The following is a 21,510-nucleotide window of genomic DNA, read 5'->3' on the forward strand; positions in this document are numbered from 1 at the left end:
AAATGAAAAAATTCATTATTTGTCAGTTTTCGGCCATCATAGTTTTAAAATAATACATGCCTCCATAATTAAAACCCACGTATTGTTATTGCCCATTTGTCACGGTTATTTCACCATTTAAATTATGTCCCTATCACAATGTATCGCGACAATATTTTATTTGGAAATAAGAGCATTTTTTCCGTTTTGCATACATCACTATTTACAAGCTTATAAAAAAAAATAGAGAGAAATATTTCATCTTTACATAGATATTTCAAAAGTTTAGACCCTTAGGTAAATATTTGTTTTTTTGTTTTTTTTATAGTAATGTTTTTTTGTTTTTTTTTTATTAAACATTTTATGTGGGCATTTTTGGGAGGGTGGGATATAAAAGTGTTTTATTTAGGGAAATATTGGTGTATTGTAATGTTTTTGGGCATTTACATGTAGTTTTACTTTTTGGCCACAAGATGGCAATCTCGATTTTTTTTTTTTACATGACGTCACTCTAAGCGTACAATGTACGCTTAGAGAGACACAGCTTCAGAAAGAGCGAAGCTTCCGAGAGAAGCTGTCGTTTTTTCAGCGAGGGAGAGGAATCAATGATCGGGCTCCATAGTCCGATACATTGATTCCGTGGCTACCGACTCCGCGGCCGGGAGTGCGCGTGCACGCGCGCGATGGGCCACGGGAGCGCGCCTGTCCTCCTTGACGTTTTTATACGTCAAGGAGGACAAAGTGGTTAAAGTGGACCTGAACTCAGAACGTCCTCTCTGCTCTGAAAGATACACAACAGCATAATAACCTTTAAACGAAAACATATCTTTTACAGCTGATACAAATCCTGCAATAAATCTGCACTGTTTCTACTTCCTGATTCATGGAAGCAGAAATACTGTTTACAGCCTGTGCTTTCCAATGGCCTTATCTGCTTATCTGCCATAGGCAGTCATGTGGCACAGGGGAGAGATCAGATTACAACTAGTGATTAGACACAAATGAGGAGGAATTGGACAGGCTAAACTCTCTAAATACATACAGGGTGCATTTCTTGATGTATTTCTTCAGTCCTGTGCAAGAGTTCAGGTCCACTTTAATGACTAACTGTACATGGTTTATTGCAAGCTTTCGAAATGCTAAGTTTCTTCTTCAGGCATTATACAGAACCGAATCAGAACCATTCTGATCCAGTTCTGTATAATGCCTGAAGAAGAAACTTAAAGCTTGGAAAGCTTGCAATAAAGCGTGTACATTTAGTCATTAAAGAGAATCTGTATTGTTAAAATCGCACAAAAGTAAACATACCAGTGTGTTAGGGGACATCTCCTATTACCCTCTGTCACAATTTTGCCGCTCCTCGCCGCATTAAAAGTAGTTAAAAAAAGTTTTAAAAAGTTTGTTTGTAAACAAACAAAATGGCCACCAAAACAGGAAGTAGGTTGATGTACAGTATGTCCACACATAGAAAATACATCCATACACAAGCAGGCTGTATACAGCCTTCCTTTTGAATCTCAAGAGATCATTTGTGTGTTTCTTTCCCCCTGCACCTCACTAAAGAGTTACAAGCTGATTGTTTCGTCTTACAGACAGCTCTGCCCGGTTGTCTGTAATTCTGCAGTATGTGACTCATCAGTATGTGAACACACACACACACACACACACACACACACACACACACACACACACACACACACACACACACACACACACACACACACACACACACACACACACACACACACACACACACACACACACACACACACACACACACACACACACACACACACACACACACACACACACACACACACACACACACACACACACCATGCATAACAGATCACACTGAAGAACTTGGCTGCCTTCCAGACACAGGACAACAAGTCTGACAGGGGAAAGATAAGCTGATTTATTACAGAGATAATGATGGTAGAAAGTTCTGCAGTAAGCCAGAGCACATTATAATAGGTTTAGGAACCTGTAGGATGGTAGAAAACACAGACATTTTTGTTACAGAGTCCCTTTAAAGGTATCACCGGATTCCACGTTTGTTGGTTTGATGTCTAAACTTCTGCTCCTCTGCTAACACAGGACCACACTTCACTTGCTACACGATACATACATAGACATACGACTATGGTAGGGACTAGATTGTGAGCCCCTCTGAGGGACAGTAATTGACATGAATATGTACTCTGTTCAGTGCTGTGTAAGAGGACGGTGCTATATAAATACTAAATAATATTGAGCTGTGTTAGTGTTGCATAATATATTTATATTTGTGCCTGGAGATGGGCCTTAATGTTAAATTAACTTTTTCACCTCAGTCTGTAGCCAGCCAGTTCAAGACCAGTGATGACTGAAACTGAGTTTCACCTTCTACAAAACTAAACACAGTGCCTGCGGGTTCTGTGAAGAAAGGGTTATCTCTCCTATGTCGCCACTGCACTGCATGCTGCTCTCCATCTTCTTGACACTTCTACCTTCGCAGCTGACAGCCGAGGGGATGGTGAGCAGTTGAGCAGAGCATTGTACGCGGTAAGGAAGAGAAACTTTGCTCTTGGCTAGAGAATCTGGCACTCTCAATCTGTTAATGAGGCATGGGGGTGGCTGTACACATGCTAGATTTTTGGCAGAGATGGCCTGATCTGCTTTCTTGGCCCAGAACCCGATAGTGTGTTCACCCGTCTTAAAGCGGAACTGTAGATAGGATTAAAACAAACTGTTTCACTTACCTGGGGCTTCTGCAAACCCCCAGCAGCTGTCCTGTCCCGCTCCGCTCCTCCACGAGCCTCCGTTCTCCTTCCGCTACTCCGTTCCGTTCCTCGACTTGTAAGTCGAGGCCAGCACAGCCCTGCCTCGCGTTCCCATCTGCTATTGCGGACTGGAACGCGAAGAAAGGAATACGCGTGGCCAGAGCCGTGCAGTAGCCCAGCGGTGAAACCGAAAGTAGCTGGCGGCGGGAGAACGGCGGCTCGTGGAGGAGCGGCGCGGGACAGGATGGCTGCTGGAGGCTTGCAGAAACCCCAGGTAAGTGAAACAGTTTGTTTTAATCCTATCCACAGTTCCGCTTTAAAGGGAGACTTAAGCAACCTAATAAGAGGAGTTTCACTAACCTGGGGCTTCTACCGGTCTCCTGCAGCCGTCCTGTGTCCGCGCTGGTCCTCAACGATCCTCCAGTCCCCTGACGCCATCTTGTTTGTTTTTCGCCGACTTGGAGGGCAGCTTCGCAGCCCTGGCAACGCGTATTCTTCTTCGCGTTGCTGTCTGCAAGAGCGTTCTGTGCAGGCGCAGTGGCCCGCTGACTCAGTCAGCGGAAACGAAACTAGCTGGCGGTGGGGTAATGGAGGATCATTGAGGACCGGCTGCAGGGGGCTGGTAGAAGCACACCTGAGAGAATTATGGAGCGCAACCTGTTTATTTCCTTTTAAAGGGAAGGTCCGAGCAACCTGAAATTAAAAAAAATCCACTTGCCTCAGGCTTCCTCCAGCCCCTGGCAGCCGTTCTGTACCCTCGCTGCAGCTCTACTCCCCGCCGGTGGCCCGGGGTTCCCTCCAGTGGATAAGCCGACCTCGCCAGGTCGGCATCTTCATGCGCTCCAGCATGTTGCTCACTGAGTCACACTGACATCATCTGGGCAGTACTGCGCAGGCACAGAACTACTGCTCTTGTGCAGTACGGTACAGCTGAGGTCAACGCAACTGAGGGCTGCTCTCGCAGGCGCAGTGGATATCCTGTGCCGGAGGAGGCCCTGACCCACCAGCGTGGAGCTGAGCTGCGGCGAGGGCACAGCAACGCTGGCAGGGGCTGGAGGAAGCCCCAGGTAAGTGGAAACTTAAAATGAAAATCTGCACTTAACCTGGGGCTTCCTCCTGCCCCCTGTAGCCCACGAGGTCCCTTGGCGTCCTCTAGGTTCCCTCCATGGTCCCGCTGACTGCCCCGTTCGCACCTGGCTTGATCACATACACATTGCCGTAAGCCTCCAGCGTGTGCATTGTTTTTGAAAGACTGAACTGCGCATGCACAGGAGGCTTACGGCAATGTGCACGAGATCACGCTGGGTGCGCGGACGGATCACGCATGCGCAGTTACACACAACTTTGCCTGAAGTCGCCAGGCTAATAGGGGTCAGCTGGACCCTGGTGGTTACCCAGAGGACGCCGAGGGACCTCGCTAGCTACGGGGGGCTGGAGGAAGCCCCAGGTAAGTGAAGAGTTTCATTTTAAGTGTCTGCTCAGAGTCCCTTTAAACAATGCACATTGCCTTGCTGTCCCGCTGATTTTCTGCCTCTAATACTTTTAGCCATAGACCCTGAACAAGCATGCAGAGGAGATGTTTCTGACTGGATAAGAATGTTTTTTAGGTATGTGTGTGATTCAGACGCTACTACAGCCAAAGAGGTCAGCAGGGCTGCCAGGCAAACTGGGGTTATATACTGGAATTAAATATGGCAGCCTCCGTATACCTCTCAGATCAGGTGTACTTTAACTTCTGTCAGAGTGCATGTTTGCCACAGAACATGGTAGTATTCTCTCTGGTAGCAATACAAACTTTGAATATATAAAGTCAGCGCAGGTCTATAGTAATACAGCTTTCGTCATTTTTCTGGTATACAGGATCTTCAAACAAAAAGGTAAAGAAGCAAGGCTTACCAGATTCCAGCAATACAAACTTGACGTGATTTCTAATCCATCCCCACTCTTTCCAATTTATTGCAAAATAAGCTATTTAAAATGTACACGTCGCACTCTAATTTAAAGAGAATCTGAGATGTTGGACCCCCGCCCCCCAAAAAATAAAATACAATCCTCTAGTTTCCCTTGTCCTATCTGCGCTGATTTCAACAATCCGTAACGCAAACTTCCCCTTAAACACTTTCTTATAAAATATTTACTAATAACAAAGATTGCTGTGACCCCTGTAATCTCTTCTGGGGCACAGCGGCGTGTACTGCCATCCAGAGCCGTGCCTTTCACATGTGTCCAACTCTGTGCCCTTCAAAAATCAGCTGTTCTGCTCAGGGCTGTGGAGTTGGTACAAAAATAATTAGGAGAATATTTTTTCTAATCAGTTTGTTTTTCACCTCGTATGTCCTTTTAACTTCCATGATAATTACATCCCCTGAAACGGAGCATTCCTTATATAAGCAACTCTTTGTTGTTGCCTCACTCTACGTCATGGTTGGACTGGTTTATTTTCAAATAAGAAAAAAAGGTAGGAGGAGTGCTCCGTAGTGTAAAACCTTTAATAAAAAACACGCAATGATTAAGGCTGCTTTCACAGTGGGACGTTACAGGCGCACGTTAGAGCAGCCTGTAACGCAGCCCACCGCACAGCAATGATAAATCAATGGGCTGTTCACAGTGCCCACGTTGCGTTGGAGTATAACGCAAGGAAAGTGCAGCGTGCTATGCGTTATACTCGTATGTGGCTGCGTTCGGAAGTTTGCACATGCTCAGTACTGTTTTTTTTTTTTTTTTTTTTGCCGCATGCGCCGTTTTTGTTCGATAGTATGCGTCAAAAAGTACGCATCACGGATGCATGAAGAGACGCATAACTCGGCTCTATATAACGCCCAACTTCAAAGCTAACATGCGTTGCGTTGGGGGCACGTTATGCGACCTTAACGTCGCATCTAACGCAACGTCCAAGTGTGAAAGAGCCCTAAAAACCCTTAATCTGCAGTAAAAAGAACAGGCGTATCTTAGGTTAAAACCCAAATCAATGATCTTGGATGGCAACCTGCTCCTCCTCTGTGGCCAGCAGTGGGGGTATCCTCGGCGGTGGTAGACAGTAGGCATCTCTCCTTTGGTCAACATGTGCAGTAACTTCACGACGCATTTCGGCGTTCCCACGCCTTTGTCAATTGACCAAGGGTAGAGGAACCGCTAGTTTCTGTATTGACTAACCACCAACGCTGTATTTTGATTAGCGCAAGATTGCACACCATACTCTATTTTCAAATAAGGCATGTCTATAACTTCTTGGCCGCTCATTGTGGCAGCATTACATTAGAAAACAAATGTGTTTTGTGTTGAGGAATGAAATCGGAGTTGAAGTTACCCAAAAGTTTTGTTTTTCATGACTGTAAGGTTTGTTTCTTGGCCTCAGGCAACAAGCAATGGTGGTTTGGAGGTGGGACAGATCTGACTCCAACTTATCTGAACCCGGAGGACGTGGTGCATTTCCACCAGACCCTGAAGGAAGCATGCGACAAGCACAGCCCTGAACTCTATCCCAAGTTCAAGAAGTGGTATGTGGTTTGCTTCATTTTTGAAACCAAATGTAACCATTGATGGTTTCATTAGTAGAATACTATTTTGTGCTGGATTCGTGGCGTGTGTAACGCTGTCGTGATTGGTTAATGCTGTTCAGTTTTTCGGGTTCATTCTTGCTAGGATTGGTTCCAGCTGAGATTTTGGTTCCAACTGAGATTTTGACAGAACTGAAATATATCATTTGCTCTGCTATATATCTGTTGCTGCCAGATATATATCAGTTGCTGCCAGATATATATCAGTTGCTGCCAGTTATATAACAGTTGCTGCCAGTTATAACTTAAAGGACAACTGATGAGCAAGGTAATGTCCATGTTTCCCTGTGGCTCAAGGGGGTGATATTACAGTTTTAACAGCATGCTGACCAGGAAGCTGTTATGGGGTAATGGAGGATGGAGAATTCCATTGATCACAGTGGACAAACAGGATGCAGGGGAGGAGAAAGAGATTGATGAGTAGACTATACAGGAAGTAAGTATGACGTGTGTGTTTATTTTGACTTTTAATTTTCAGTTCAGGTTTGCTTTAACCTCCTTGGCGGTTAATTTTTTTCTGCAAAAATTGCAGAATTCCAATTTTTTTTTATTTTTTTTTTAATGTTTCATGTAAAGCTACCAGAGTGGTAGCTACATGAAACACCACTAGAGGGCGCATGTGGCCCTCTAGTCAGATCGTCGCCGGCATCTATAGCAAACAGGGGAACACGTATATAACGCGTTCCCCTGTTTGGCTTCTCCTGTCGCCATGGCGACAATCGGGATGACGTCATGGACGTCAGCCGACGTCCTGATGTCAGGCACACCCGATCCAGCCCATAGTAGAGATGGGAAGTTCGGATCTTTTCAATGATCCGGATGATTCGAATCGGATCATTGAAAAGATCCGGATCTTTGATCCGAATCTCGGATCATTTTACTACCGAAGCATTCGGGGTGAGATGACTAGCAGGACAGGTCTTTCCCTGCTGTGGACAGGAGAAGGGGAGGGGGGTGGACACACACAGAGAAGGGGAGAAGATGGACAGAGGGCAGGGAGTGGACAGAGAAGGGAGGAGGGACGAGCAGAGAGCAGAAATGTTTGTGCAAACAATACCCACATGCTGCAATCATATGCTTTACATGTATTTATTTCACCTATATGCTCATCTGTGTACTTTCCATGCAAACGTCGCACAGTGAAAGAAAGCATTCCCAGAAGTGAAGTGCAGCTGTTTAGTGCTGAGTGGAGGAGGATCATTTTGCCTTTCAATCACACTGTCTGCAAAGTTACTGAGCTGAGCTGAGCCAAAAGCTTCAAATGTGATCACTGTGCAGCACTACGGAACAGCCAGCCTATAATGGGCAGCACATTGCAGCCAGTATGTGTGCTCTACACATATCTGGCAGTGGCACCCATGTCCCCTCTCTCTCATCTACCTGTCTCCCTGCAAGGCTGCCTCCCATCCAACAGAGCGATCCATCTCAGCTCTGCTTCCAGGACCCCCGCTGCCCGCTGAGAGGGGGGCGTGTCGCTCATGGCCCCGCCCCTTTTGCGATCCGAATCGTTCATTTTGATGATTCGGATGATCGACTCATTAAATAGATTCGGATCAAAGATCCGAATCGTTCATGATCCGGACAACACTAGCCCATAGCGCTGCCCGGAACTCATTGATCCGGGCAGCGCAGGGCTCTGGCGGGGGGGGGGGGCCTCTTCAGCCGCTGCGTGCGGCCGATCGCCGCAGAGCGGCGGCGATCAAGCTGTGCGCGCGGCTAGCAAAGTGCTGGCTGCGCGCACAGCAATTTACAGAACGAAAATCGCCCCACCGGGGGCTGAGATCTCCCCCTGCGCGGCATAGCCCGAGCCCAGCTCGGGCTTACCGCCAGGGAGGTTAAAGGACAAATGAAATGAGAGGGATATGGAGGCTGCCATATTTATTTCCTTTAAAGCAATACCACTTGCCTGGCTATCCTGCTGATACTCTGCCTCTAATAATTTTAGCCACAGGCCCTGAACAAGCATGCAGCATATCAGGTGTTTCTAAGCTGCATGCTTGTTTCTGGAGTGAATCAGACACTACTGCAGCCAAATAGATCAGCAGGACTGTCAGGTAACTGGTATTGTTATAACCCTCCTGGCGGTACGCAGTCTGAGGCTGCATCCGCAGGAGCGTTTTTTAAATTCAAGTTGTTTTAACCTTTGTAGATAGCACTAGGCTAGCTACCATTGTCCCCCAAGTCCCCCCGCACCCTTCTGATCCCCCCCCCCCCCCCCATCGCCACCGTTATACGTTACCTAGCCGCGATCCCGCGAGAGCCGCAGCCTCCCCAATGAGCTTCAGTCTGGCGACGATCAGACATGACGTCTGATGTCATCGACGACGTGCGTGATCCCGATCCTCCCCATAGCGAAGCCTGTAGCTGATTGGAGAGGCTGCGGGATCCGGGGGGTATGTATAACGGGGGCGATCGGAGCGGAGGGACTTAGGGGACACAGGTAGCTAGCGAAGTGCTAGCTACAAAGGTTACAACAATTTTTATTCAAAAAAAATCCCTCCCGGGGCAGACAAATCATCTGCGACGGCTACCCCGAGTGTAGGTCGGGGTTACCACCAGGAGGGTTAAAGGAAATAAATATGGCAGCCTCCATATGCTTCTCACTTCAGTTGTCCTTTTTAAAACAAACCTATAAATTTACAAAAAACAAACAGATACTTACCTCAGTAGAGGAAACCCTCTGGATTCGCCAGAAGATAATTCTTTGATCCTTCTTGTGACTACGACCCTCTTTCTGGCAGCGGCGCTACTGTCTGTGGACAAGTGCGGCTGCACTGCACAGGCGCACTGATGGCGCACATCTGGGCGATAGCACGGAACCACTAATGTACAGAGGAAAGGTATTGTATGAACGACTCCGTGCTACTGGCATCAGCGCGCTCCGTCTTGCGTCAATGCTCGTACATGGACAGGAGCGGGGCCACACAAACCTATTAGACAAGGCCTTACCGAATAGGTCCCTGTGCTGGAATGGCGAGCTCAAGGGGGGTGGGCTTCTCTCTACTCAGGTAAGTATCTATGTGCTGACAAGAAAGGAGGGTTTGCGAACACGATCACCACAGCGAGCCCCATCCTTATTGGCTAGCTGGGGTGGAAGTTCATAGCTGGGAGCCCTGCAATGCAACGCATTCCATCCCTCTTCCTATTCACAATAAAACTTCCTGTTCTCCAGTTTGTCTGACAGCGATAATAACCTGCTCTAATTGTCTCTACCCCACCGTGTAATAACAAAGTTGGATGAAAGAATGTCTCCCAATCAGAAACCATATCCTTTAAAAAAAAAAAAACCTGGACCTGGTTGCAATCCTTTTTTTACGTTGTCTCAAATTAAAATGTTAAGGCTAAGGCCTCTTGCACACTACATGCGATTTTGATACCGATTTGCAATTATGACACTATTTTACATGGATTCCAATTTGCGATCGATACTGCATGCTGCACTTTTCTGCGTTTTTTGTTTTTATTTTGATGGCATCCAGGAAAAATTGGAATTGGAAATTCAAATTGGAATCCCAAATCGCATTTGTAGTGTGCAGGGACCTAAGGCTGGTTTCCCAATTGCAGTCAGGCCACAAAGTACAGTATAATGTCCACTCCGATGGTCTGCTTTAGTCTGGCTGGAGCCCGGGGTAGATGAGTTACCCCTGGTTGAACAGTTTGCTCAAACCGTTGAAGATGAATCTCCTTCCTGTGATAAGAGACCTGTTAGAAGTGGGATCTGTGCATAGCAGCCATGTGGAGCTCCTCAGATAAAGAGGGCGGGCCAGGTTGTGAGCGCCTCTATTATCAAACGTGTGTGTTCTTATGAGGATCTGTGCAGTCCTGCCCTCCCTGCTTACTGGGCAACTTTTGCTAATTATTCTGCTTACAGCCAGCCATATACATCCTAACACAATTACCCATGTTGAGTCTCAATTATAGTAAAGGATTAGGAATGCCAGTCAGTTAAAGTGGAACTGAACTCTAAGAAGAATTTTATCTCTGATCTAAAAGATTAGCCACAGCCTGATAACTTTTATGGACATAACATTCTTCATTACAGTTTTATGGAAATCCTACAAAAACCTGGCGTTTAGAACTTGGTTTCATTTTGCGGGGAGCATTGAAGGGGTTAAGCCTCAGTGTTTACTGCATGGGGAGAGCGTTAACTGGTGTTTATGCAGTCTATTCACAGCTGTTTATGAGGACTAATTCAAATCTGATATGGGTAAATAAACACAGAGCAGTGAATTTCTACAACAACTATTTGTGGAATAAAGACTTTTCATTGTGTGCTGTGCAAGAGTTATGTTCAATTTAAAGGACAACTGAAGTGAGAGGGATATGGAGGCTGCCATATTTATTTCCTATTAAACAATACCAGTTGCCTGGCTGTACTGCTGATCCTTTAATACTTTTAGCCATAGACCCTGAACAAACATGCAGCAGATCAGGTGTTTCTGAACTTCTTGTCAGATCTGACAAGATTATCTGCATGCTTATTTCTGATGTGATTCAGACACTACTGCAGCCAAATATATCAGCAGGGCTGCCAGGCAACTTGTATTATTTAATAGGAAATAAATATAGCAGCCTCCATATCCCTCTTGCTCCAGTTGTCCTTTAAATATCACGGTTGTGTTTGGTTCCACTTATAAAGCACATTGTGCCATATGCAATTCACTTTTTCTCCTAGGAGATAATTTTATATCTTAAATTTAAATTAACTGTTTAGCACTTTTCAATGGAAAAAGTACTCAAAAGTAGGTGAAAAGGTACTGTCAAAATGATTCTATTTGTTTGCTTGTGGTGGTGTAATAGACATTATATTTGCAAAAAAAATGCCCTGTTTGGAGGCTTATTCCTGCCAGGGTGTAGCTCACATTGAGTCAGAAGCCAATGAAATCTGCTCCTGACCGGCTCATAGAGCTCTGACCAGTTCCCGAGAGGCTCACAAGGGACCCGCGGCAATGGATGAGTGGCTGGTCCATGCAGTGCTTCAGCGGTAAGCCGCGTTTTTTGGTACCAGCAGTCTTTGGTCTTTAAAGGAGTCCTCAAGCGATATTACCGACCCACAGATCTACTTACCTGGGGCTTCCTCCAGCCTCTTGCAGCTGACCTGTCCCACGCCGCAGCTCTGCTCTCTGGAGCCAGAACGGGGACCCCGCACGGTGTCTCGCCAGGTGTCCTCTACTGCGCAAGTGCCGCTGTCAATCAAGTCCACATCTGCGATGTACTGCGCAGTACACTGCGGACAACATGGACTTGATTGACAGCGGTGCAGTAGAGGACAACCTCGAGGTGGCCCTCTGCACCATGCGGTAACCGCGGGGCTGCGGCGTGGGACAGGTCAGCTGCAAGAGGCTGGAGGAAGCCCTGGGTAAGTAGATCGGGGGTAGGGAATATTGCTTGATGACTCCATTAAGGCCTAGAGACTGCTGGTATGCATGAGGTTAACCTACTACATTATTGGGCAGCACGGTGGTGTAGTGGTTAGCAGTCTAGCCTTGCAGCGCTGGATTCCTGGTTCGAATCCCAGCCTGGGCACTATTTGCACAGTTTGTGTGTTCTCCCCATGTCTGTGTGGGTTTCCTCCAGGCTCTCCAGATTTCTCCCACAACCCAAAAACATACAGACAAGTTAATTGGCTTCTCCCTAAATTGGCTCTAGACTGCGATACATACACTACACTATATAGATATATGACTATGGCAGGGATTAGACTGTGAGCCCCTCTGAGGGACAGTGACAAGACAATATACTCTGTACAGCGCTGCGCAAGATGTCAGTGCTATACAAATAAGAATTATTGGCTCCTGGTTTTGTTTTTTCATTGTACAGATAATGTTTGGTCCATCTTTCAAATGAGTTGCTTGATGATCTTTGCAAAGTGCTAAAAAACAAAACTAAAACAAATCTATTAGTGCTATAATTGTACAATTAAGAATGTACTGAATATTGAATTTTAGCTGACTTGCCCCTTTATAGGTGTGACGACTACTTCTTCATCAAGCACCGCGGGGAGCGCAGAGGAGTTGGAGGCATTTTCTTCGATGACCTTGACTCTCCCCCGAAGGAGGAGATCTTCCAGTTTGTGCAGAGCTGTGCTAAGGCTGTAGTGCCCTGTTATGTCCCCATAGTGAACAAGCACAAGAACGACTCCTTCACTGCAGAGGAAAAGCAGTGGCAGCAGCTGAGGAGAGGACGGTAAGGCTACCCTCAGGCGCAAACATGTTCTCACTTCTAAGAATGGTCATGTCATTAATTTGATGCAAAACAGAAATTTGCTTTCTTAAAATGAAGGTATTTGCGAGTATTCAGGTTGGAGTGAGCATACGAGTTCTCCCACAATGCATCACGGCTGAAAACAGTCTGTACACATGTTTGATTATTGTGGCTCTCTACAATTAGCAAGTTGGCGCATCCTTGTATTCCAGCAATGTGTTTGGTTTTTCAGTGACAACAAAGGGACAATTTGCATATTTAGCAGTAATGCATTGTGGGAGACCTCATATGCTCATTCCAACCTGAATAATCGCAATTACCTTCTTTTTTAAAAAGGAACTGTAGTGAAAATAACAGAATGAATAAAATTGCTTATTGTTCGCAATATTCATTTATTATTTAGTCAGTGTTTGCCCATTGTAAAATATTTCCTCTTCCCGATTTACATTCTGAAATTAGACTGGTGGCGACATCTTTAGGTCTGCCAGGTGATCTGTGCAGCGAACTCTGGCAATCCAGTGCAGGAGATTTGGGCGCAGCCAGCGCCACCATAGACCGGAATAGGAATAGCGGCGCACAGGGAGTAGCTTCGGCGCTGTCAGAAGACTGAGCTAAAGTTGCTTTTACAACACTGTAATTTGGCTACCAGCAATAGCTGGAGGCTGAATTACATCATTTCCCACCATCCACGTGGACCTGGAGTGGGAATAGTAATTAACGTCGCCGGGAACTTGTGCAGCAGCAGGGTAAGCCATATACCGGCTGTATCCTGCGCCCACATCTCCCGGCGGCGATTCCTCCCGTACGCCTGTGCAGAATGTTCATTCATTCCTGAGAGTTCTATGCATAGAGGGAGATGCTGCTTGCTTGGCAGTTAGAAAAAGCCATTATTTGTCCGCTATCTCGGAGGTAAACACAGGGAGACGGATTCCCTGTTCAAAACGCCCACCAAGGGAGTTCCTGCAGGGTTTCCAGCTCTCTGTCCCTGGCCACGCCCCTTGCAGCTCCCCCGCCTCCCTGCACGCTATGAGAGACTGAATCTCTTATCTCAGCGTCGTGACCCATAGGTCGTGAAAGTGGGCAAGTGCGGCCAACAGGATTTGCGTTTTTTTAAGGCTACCTGATCCGCTGAGCCCCACATGATCGGGTAGCCTTTAAAACGCAATTCACATCCACATGTTGGTTAGTCCCCCTCTATTCTTAACCTTTTACTCCTAACCAAAAATAATCACGACCACTGGAAGAGAAAACATGCGATCCTCCATTAGAAAAACGTACGGTTATTTAAAAAAAACATAGGTCACCATGAAGTGTATGCAGGGCCGGATTTAGCACTAGACACGAGCCTAGAGGTTTCAGTGTGCTGTCATTGGTTTGCCAACCTGCCCTCACCATCTTAAAGCTGTGCTGACATCGCCACCCCCGGGCATAGAGAGCTGGGTGGGGGTGTTGTATGTGACGGAGTATCCAGCCTGCCCATCTTGCGCTCTATGCTTAATGCTCTATGCTCTTTATGCTTGGGGGTGGTAACTTCAGTGTGGTTCCAGGATGGTGAGTGTAGGCATGCCAGGCATAGGAAGGAGAGGTGAAGGCTGGGCCAGTCAGGGGATAGTGTAGCCAGCACACTCGAGAAGCAGTTTGCCAGGGTAGAACACTCCCGTCAGCATATAAAGGACAACTGAAGTAAGAAGAATATGGACGCTGTCATATTTATTTCCTCTTAAACAATCCCAGTTGCCTGACATTACAGATGATCTATTTGACTGCAGCAGTGTCTGAATAACACCCAGAAACAAGCATGCAGCTAATCTTGTCAGATCTGACAATGATGCCAGAAACACCTGATCTGCTGCATGCTTGTCCAGGGTCTATGGCTAAACATATTAGAGGCAGAGGATCAGCAGGACAGCCAGGCAACTGGTATTGCTTCTAAGAAAAAAATATGGCAGCCTCCATGGCCCTTTTGCTTCAGTTATCATAAGTTTGCACTTTCTGCTGAGTTTGGAATTCAGGGAACCATAATTTATGTGCCTATAGGCTCCCGTTATGTAAATCCAGTCCTGGGTATATGAAATAAACTCTAAGAATTACATGCGTAAAGTTTTTATGCATGATGAGTCAAGTGTAGTGCACTGTGTGTAATTACATTTTACTCTACATCATGCATTGACACTTTACTCACATAATTCTGCTTAACACAGTTTATTGCCTACCCACCCTATAAAACCTATACATTAGCACAACATGTGTCTTCTTGGAAGTGATGAGGACCTTACAGACCTAGAGCCCCTCCCTGACATGTTAATGTGAACGTACGCTGGCGAAAGGCCAACATGAGCAGAAATGACTTTAGGCTACATTTCCACTAGTGCAGTGCAATTCCATTGCGTAAACCGCGTACGTGTTTGTATGCAAATTTTAATACGAAAATGCACTCGTTTTCATGTATTTTTGTAAGTATGCAAATTTAACATGTCAATGGCTGTGTGCTTTTACATTAATTTTACGCAAAAACGTGTGCAAATTCGCATGGAAAATTCAGATAGCAAAAACGCATGCAATTTTCCCATTACATGCAAATCACGCACTATGCTCACGGTGTGCAAATTCTGGTGGCTCTCCTGTGCAGATTTTTTTCTGCACAGCCCCCCGATTTTTTTTTTTGCTATTGTAAACAGGCCCATTGACTTGTACTGGCTATGCGAATCTGCATGCAGAAAATGCATGCAGACTTGCTCTAGTGGAAACGGGCCCTACTCTGACTATACTTTTGGTTGCTCTCCTGATAACAGACAGATTTGGGATATTACACATTATGAATGGGCTCTCGGACACTTGCTGCATGTTTTGTATTGTGTTGTCAGTATTTACCTTTTTAAACTTTGTGTCCCCCCACCCCACCCCCAGGTATGTGGAGTTCAACCTTGTCTATGACAGAGGAACCAAATTTGGCCTTGCCACTCCCGGCTCCAGAATTGAGAGCATCCTCATGTCACTGCCGCTGACTGCCAGGTACATTTACTGCTTTCCCATGAGCTTTGCCTTATGTTTCCACTGTTTCTTTCCTGTATGTGACACTTTGATTTGTAGAAGAAGTAACCTGAGGTGTGAGACCTATGGAACCTTTTAAACAATACCAGTTGCCTGGCAGCCCTGCTGATCTTTCTGGTCTGTAGTGTCTAAATCACACACCTGAAACAAGCACACAGCTATTTTTGTCAGATTTTGGCATAAACCTCTGATCAGCATGCTTGTTCAGGGTCTATGTTAGAGGCAATGGATCGGCAGCCAGGCAGTGTCCATTATTTAAAAGGAAATGATCATGGCAGCCTCCATATACCTCTCACTTCGGGTTTCCCTTTAAAGGACACCTAAAGCAAGAGGGACTTGGAAGGCTGCCTTTTCAACAATACCAGTTGCCTGGCTGTCCTGCTAATCTCTTTGGCTGCAGTAGTGTTTGAATCACATCCCTGAAACAAACATGAAGCAAATCCAGTAAGACTTCAGTCAGAACATCTACACGCTTGTTCAGGGTCTATGGCTAAATGTATTAGAGGCAGAGGATCAGCAGGACTGCCAGGCAATGCGCATTGTTTAAAAGGAAATAAATGTAGCAGCCTCCATATCCCTCTCACTTCAGGTGTCCCTTTAAAATGTTTTCTTGAAGGATTTGCTTTTGAGTAGGACTACCCTTTTATTAGTTCTGTGAGTGGGGATGGTTAATGAGATGCACATGAGTCGGAGTTGATGCAGGATTATGCAAATTATGGATAAAGATTTAGGCCTGGAACCCACTACAAATCGCTAGCATTTTTAAGTAGCGTTTTGTAAGTGATTTCATGAGCGGTTTCCGGCGATTTTAAATAGTGTAAGCACTGAGGTTGGAAAGGTATCTAGTGTCCGCTTCCTGGGAACTCAGATCTCCAGTGACCTGGGCTGGAAGACTCACACGAGCACCACACAGAGGAAGGCCCAACAAAGACTCTTCTTCCTTCGCCAACTGAGGAAGTTCGGGATCGCACAGGATCTTATGTCAAACTTCTACTCTGCCACTATAGAATCCGTCATCTGCACCTCTATTCTGGTGTGGTATGCTGGTTCCTCAAACAGAGACAAATACAAGCTTCAGAGGGTCATCAGGTCGGCGCAGAGAATCATTGGGAAACCACTCCCTTCGCTTGACCTCCTCTACAACTCCAGACTGCGCTCCAGAGCACAAAGGATCGCAAATGACCGCTCGCACCCAGGCCACTGTTACTTAACGTGCTCCCATCCGGAAGAAGGCTACGGACCGTTTCCACCAAGACAGCTAGGCACTTGAACTCCTTGTTCCCTGCTGCCGTTAAACTCTTGAATCCCATTCACTGGCTCCCACCCTCAGGCCGGTAGTCAGACCATATGTGTCCGCTGTGTCTTTGCTTTCCTGCCACCACTGGCCCAAATTAGTGCCTTACTTTGCTTAAGCCACACCTACTACTGTACTGCTTTTTTTTTTTTTTTTTTTTTTTTTTTTTTTACTGTAATGCGACATCCATCCACTGTTTTTTGTTGTTGTTGCTGTTAGATGTCATGGTTGTTTTAGTGTCTCTCTTGTTGCCTTTACATTTCTTTTGTTTTTGTTGCTGAGTTCTCTCTTTGCTCTACCCAATTCCGGGCATAACCCAGTCATGCTTGCGAAATAAACTTGATTCTGATTCTTATCTGTGGTGATGAGCAATTTTTAATTCTGATTGATCCTTTCAAATTATAATCTTTTTTTATACAGTTTGCAGTAATTTGAAATTGCACACAAATCACTATGTGTAGCGATTTGCCAGCGCTTCAGTACTTTTATATTGAAGTGCAAACGCTCCCAAAATGCTGCATGTCCTGTGATAGCAAGTTTGCTAATCGCTATCGCTACTGTGGAATGTGTTACATTTATGTAAATTGGCAGAGCGTTTAGGGAAGTCGTTGGCGAATTTAAAGGGCTCCCTAAACGCTCTTTAAGTGCTCTAGTGGGTTCCAGGCCTCATGCAGCTCGAAAATTGGAGAAGTTGATCCATTTTCAACTTGCAGAAATTTACATTGATAATTTGCCTAGTCTTGCATGAGCTCAAAAATTATTTGCATCTCATTCACCATCCCTATCTATGAGTTTACTGGTTTAAAGGGAACCTTAAGTGAGACGCATATAGAGGCTGCCTTATTTATTTCCTTTTTATTCATTACCAGTTGCCTGGCTGTCCTGTGGATCTCTCTGGCATCAGTAGTGTCTGAGTCACACACATGAAACAAGCATGCAGCAAATCCAGTCAGAAACATCTGATCGGCATACTGGTGCAGGGTCTATAGCTAGAAGTATTCAGTGTTGCTAACTCATCCCTTTAATTACTGACACATGAAGGTGGGGTCTGATCACTCCCCCCAGTGTTTATTTTTATTTTTTTTGCAAATATTTTTATTTATTTTTAAATAGATTGAGTCCTGTTTTTATATATTTTTATCTCCCTCCCTCTTCAGCCTGTCACAGCGGATCAATTTTGTGACTCTGGAGGGTACAGCCGAGTGACACTGCTGTCCCCTGTACACCGCTGCCTTAGATCGCAGAGCTGAGAAGCAGAGACAGTTGAGAAAGGATTACTAGATAGATTTTAATGTATAAATGCCACAGCTATGCAATGGCAGCTTTCAGAGCAGATAAACTGTACTTTGGGAACTTGTAATTTGTAAACGGACAGTAATACGTGCACAAAAGCAAATACGGTAACTGTATGGGTAATGAAAAGTAGGAAAACACCTTTTTATTGAATGTTATGTCAGTTTAATACCACGTAAGTTCTTTTTTCTTTGTTTTTCAGGTGGGAATACATGCATGAACCAGCAGCCAAGTCCCGGGAGGCGGAGATCCTCACTGTTCTACGGGAGCCCAGAGACTGGGTGCATTGACGCAGGATGTCCTCTTTAGTCTTGCCTCATATCTTCTACCCGATTCCACTGGTGCCTTAATGTATATTTGCTGCTGGATGAATCATGCCTGACTTGTCTACACCGCCTAGCCCTGGACTTCTCAGCATTTCTTTTCAGGGTGCACTTGATTTGTAGACTGGGGTCGAACATGTTTTCAGCACCATTTATTTGTGTAGGTTCTGATTATAGAATTGAATAGTATGCATTTTTATTACGTCCATATGATGAAATCTGTGTAAGGCTTGTGATACGCTCCCTGGCTTGCCTGTTGTGTCATTGGGAAGTATACAGCCATTAGTGTTGTCTGGTCAGTGAGCCGGCAGAGAACTTCCTGGCTGGGAAGTATTTTATAGCCAACGTTTCTGAAGTGCAACTTCACTTTACTTGCAGCAGAATTAAGGTGGCCATACATCTATAGACTTGGCGGCCGATCGACCATCAGATTTGATAATTCTCATCGAATCTAATGCGCCAAGAGCATGCACGATCGACAAGTCAACCAATTTCAGCCAGAAGTTGGTTGCATGTATCAATCTGACATGCCGGATAGTCTCGGGCTGACATGTCTGATCGGGTGTGCAGCGGTAACAGCGTGAGATAAGTGCAAAAGACTTAATGGAAATCCCTGGCCGCTTCACCCCCCCCCCCCCCCTAATGTTTTATGTCTCCACAACACCCCCTCATCACCACCACCACACACCGCCGGTACCCATGCAGTTATACTTTGCCTGTCACTCCCCCCGGGTTGTGGGGCCTTACATGCAGTTAACCAGTGGCTGGATAGTGTACTGGTTAAGGACTCTGCCTCTGACACGGGAGACCAGGGTTCAAATCTCAGCTCTGCCTGTTTAGTAAACCAGCAACTATTCAGTAGAAGACATTGGGCAAGATTCCCTAACACTGCTACCGCCTATAGAGCGCATCCTAGTGGCTGCAGCCCTGGTGCTTTGAGTCCGCCAGGAGAAAAGCATGATATAAATGTTCTCTGTCTGTCCATAATGCTGGCAACCACATGGGGGCTCAAATGCAAAAGTACTAGGCAGGTGAAGGGAAATGAAACATTTTAAAGTGAAACTAAACTCACAACATCCTCTGCTCTAAAAAAAAAATACTCAACAGCATAATAACCTTTAAACAAAAACATTTCTTTGTTACAGCTATTGCAAATCCTAAAATACATCTGCATTGTTTCTACTTCCTGATTCATGGAAGACATATTGTTAACCTCCTGTGCTTAAAAATGAGCTTATCTTCTATCTCTGCTGTGGCAGTCATGTGACACACAGGAGAGCTCAAATTACAACAAATGAGGGGGGATTAAACAGACTAAACTCTCTAAATACAGGGTGCATTTCTCTGTTTTCCTTCAGTCTTATGCAAGAGTTCAGCTCCACTTTTTAAGGGGACAGCGACTGTTGGTCGTGACAAGGCCAATTTCTGCAAGTCTTCATTTACGAAAGCTATTGGGAATCGGCCTACGGTTTATTGCGGCTACCAGATCTCGGATCAGACTCAGTGGAACACTGAAACAAACATTCAGTTACAAAATGGCTTATGTAATGATCTCATTTTTTCTGCTAAAGTGGAGTTGCTCTTTAAATTGTCACTCAGCCATGGAAGTGGAAGGATGCGTTTTCTGTGTGTCTTTGCTCTGCCTTTTCTCAGATGTAGCAGCCTGTTTGGTATGAGTAGAATGTGTCAGAGGGTAAAAATCATTCCGAGTTGGTCCGTTTTCAAGCTGCATGAAATTTCCATAGACACAGAATTATTAACTCCTTGATGACCATCTCTATTGTGAGTCTTTGTGCAATTTGGTACGTCATAAAGTGAATATGAACTTGCCGCATTATTATATTTCAACCACTAGATGGCAGCAGAACTTAACCAAGGAGCAATTGGCTGAAAGCTGCACCATGTTATTTCAACCACTAGATGGCAACAGAACTCAGTTAATTTTTTTTTCTGCAGCAAAATAAATGTTTTTACAAAGAATCCAGAACTAAAAGTAAATGCCCAAATCAATAATGTGAGTATGTTGCTTACAGCCCTCTTTTTTAAGAAAAAAATAATGAAATGTTTTGTTTTCTTTCGCAGTATATAAATTTAGTGAGTATTAGCTGATTATAAAATATTTATGACAGGTGGTGACATCTTTACTGCTGTCAGGTGCAGCTCTGGGGAATGTTTGTTTACTGAGAGTTCTGAAGCCAGTAGAAAATATATCTGGTCTCCCAGAATGCTCTGGGAGAAGAATTCTGCATAGCTAAACAGCCTAGGCAAAGCATCACTGGAAGGGTGGGACTACATGCCAATATATAGAAATAGAAAGCATTTCTGACACTGAAACCAGGATAATTACTGAATTGACTACATTCTACTATATATCACTGCAGCGCGTCTTTCAGTACACTAACATTTTATTGGGCCACAAGTACAGTGCATTGTATCTGGGCATCCAGGGGACATCTGCCACCTGTGCTGAAGAGTCACCTATGCGGACAGGTTAGGTGACACTGGTCATGTGCTCACTGACATGCTGGCTTTATGTCATTGTCACTAACATCTGGAAGGGACATAACTAATTGGCATAATTACCTTTTCTCTTATTTTTACTGTTTTCCGTACCATTGTGTGTGACTTATGACTGCTGTGACCCCCGAGATTTCCCTGCGTTATATCGGACACCCGGAACACACGCCGTGCACAGCAAGAAATGTGAAGACGCCAGAGATATTTTATACTTTTATATTTATTCTGAAGATTATTGTCAAACATATACAATGTTATCAATCAATAAATTGTTATTTTCACGACCAGTCAGAATGTTTGTCCTTTCCATTGATATATTAGACAGCTAGGAGAGTTACAGATGTCACATAACACACTGCTTCCTATCTGTACAAGCTAACTACATTATAAGGCCCAGGCTTCTGTTCCTGTCTAGTCCAGTGGTCCTCAAACTGAGGCCTGCGGGACGAATGTGGCCCCCTGAGGCTTTTTCACTGGCCCCCCAAATACAAAATGTATAGCTTATAGATGCGGCTCACTGCACCTTT

General features: G+C 45.2%; 1 protein-coding gene across 1 annotated transcript in view; it reads left to right on the forward strand.

The window, feature by feature from the left end:
• The window catches only part of CPOX (coproporphyrinogen oxidase), a 34,703-nt gene extending 13,433 nt beyond the window's left edge, over positions 1-21,270 (forward strand). Inside the window, exons 4-7 of the mRNA XM_068270632.1 lie at positions 6,100-6,241; positions 12,269-12,487; positions 15,413-15,517; positions 18,346-21,270. Coding sequence (XP_068126733.1) covers positions 6,100-6,241; positions 12,269-12,487; positions 15,413-15,517; positions 18,346-18,433 — 554 coding nt within the window. The 3' untranslated portion in view covers positions 18,434-21,270. The remainder of the gene's footprint in view (positions 1-6,099; positions 6,242-12,268; positions 12,488-15,412; positions 15,518-18,345) is intronic.
• The last annotated feature ends 240 nt before the right edge of the window (positions 21,271-21,510 follow it).

This window comes from Hyperolius riggenbachi, chromosome 2, assembly GCF_040937935.1.
Source record: "Hyperolius riggenbachi isolate aHypRig1 chromosome 2, aHypRig1.pri, whole genome shotgun sequence".
NCBI classification, from domain to species: Eukaryota; Metazoa; Chordata; class Amphibia; order Anura; family Hyperoliidae; genus Hyperolius; species Hyperolius riggenbachi.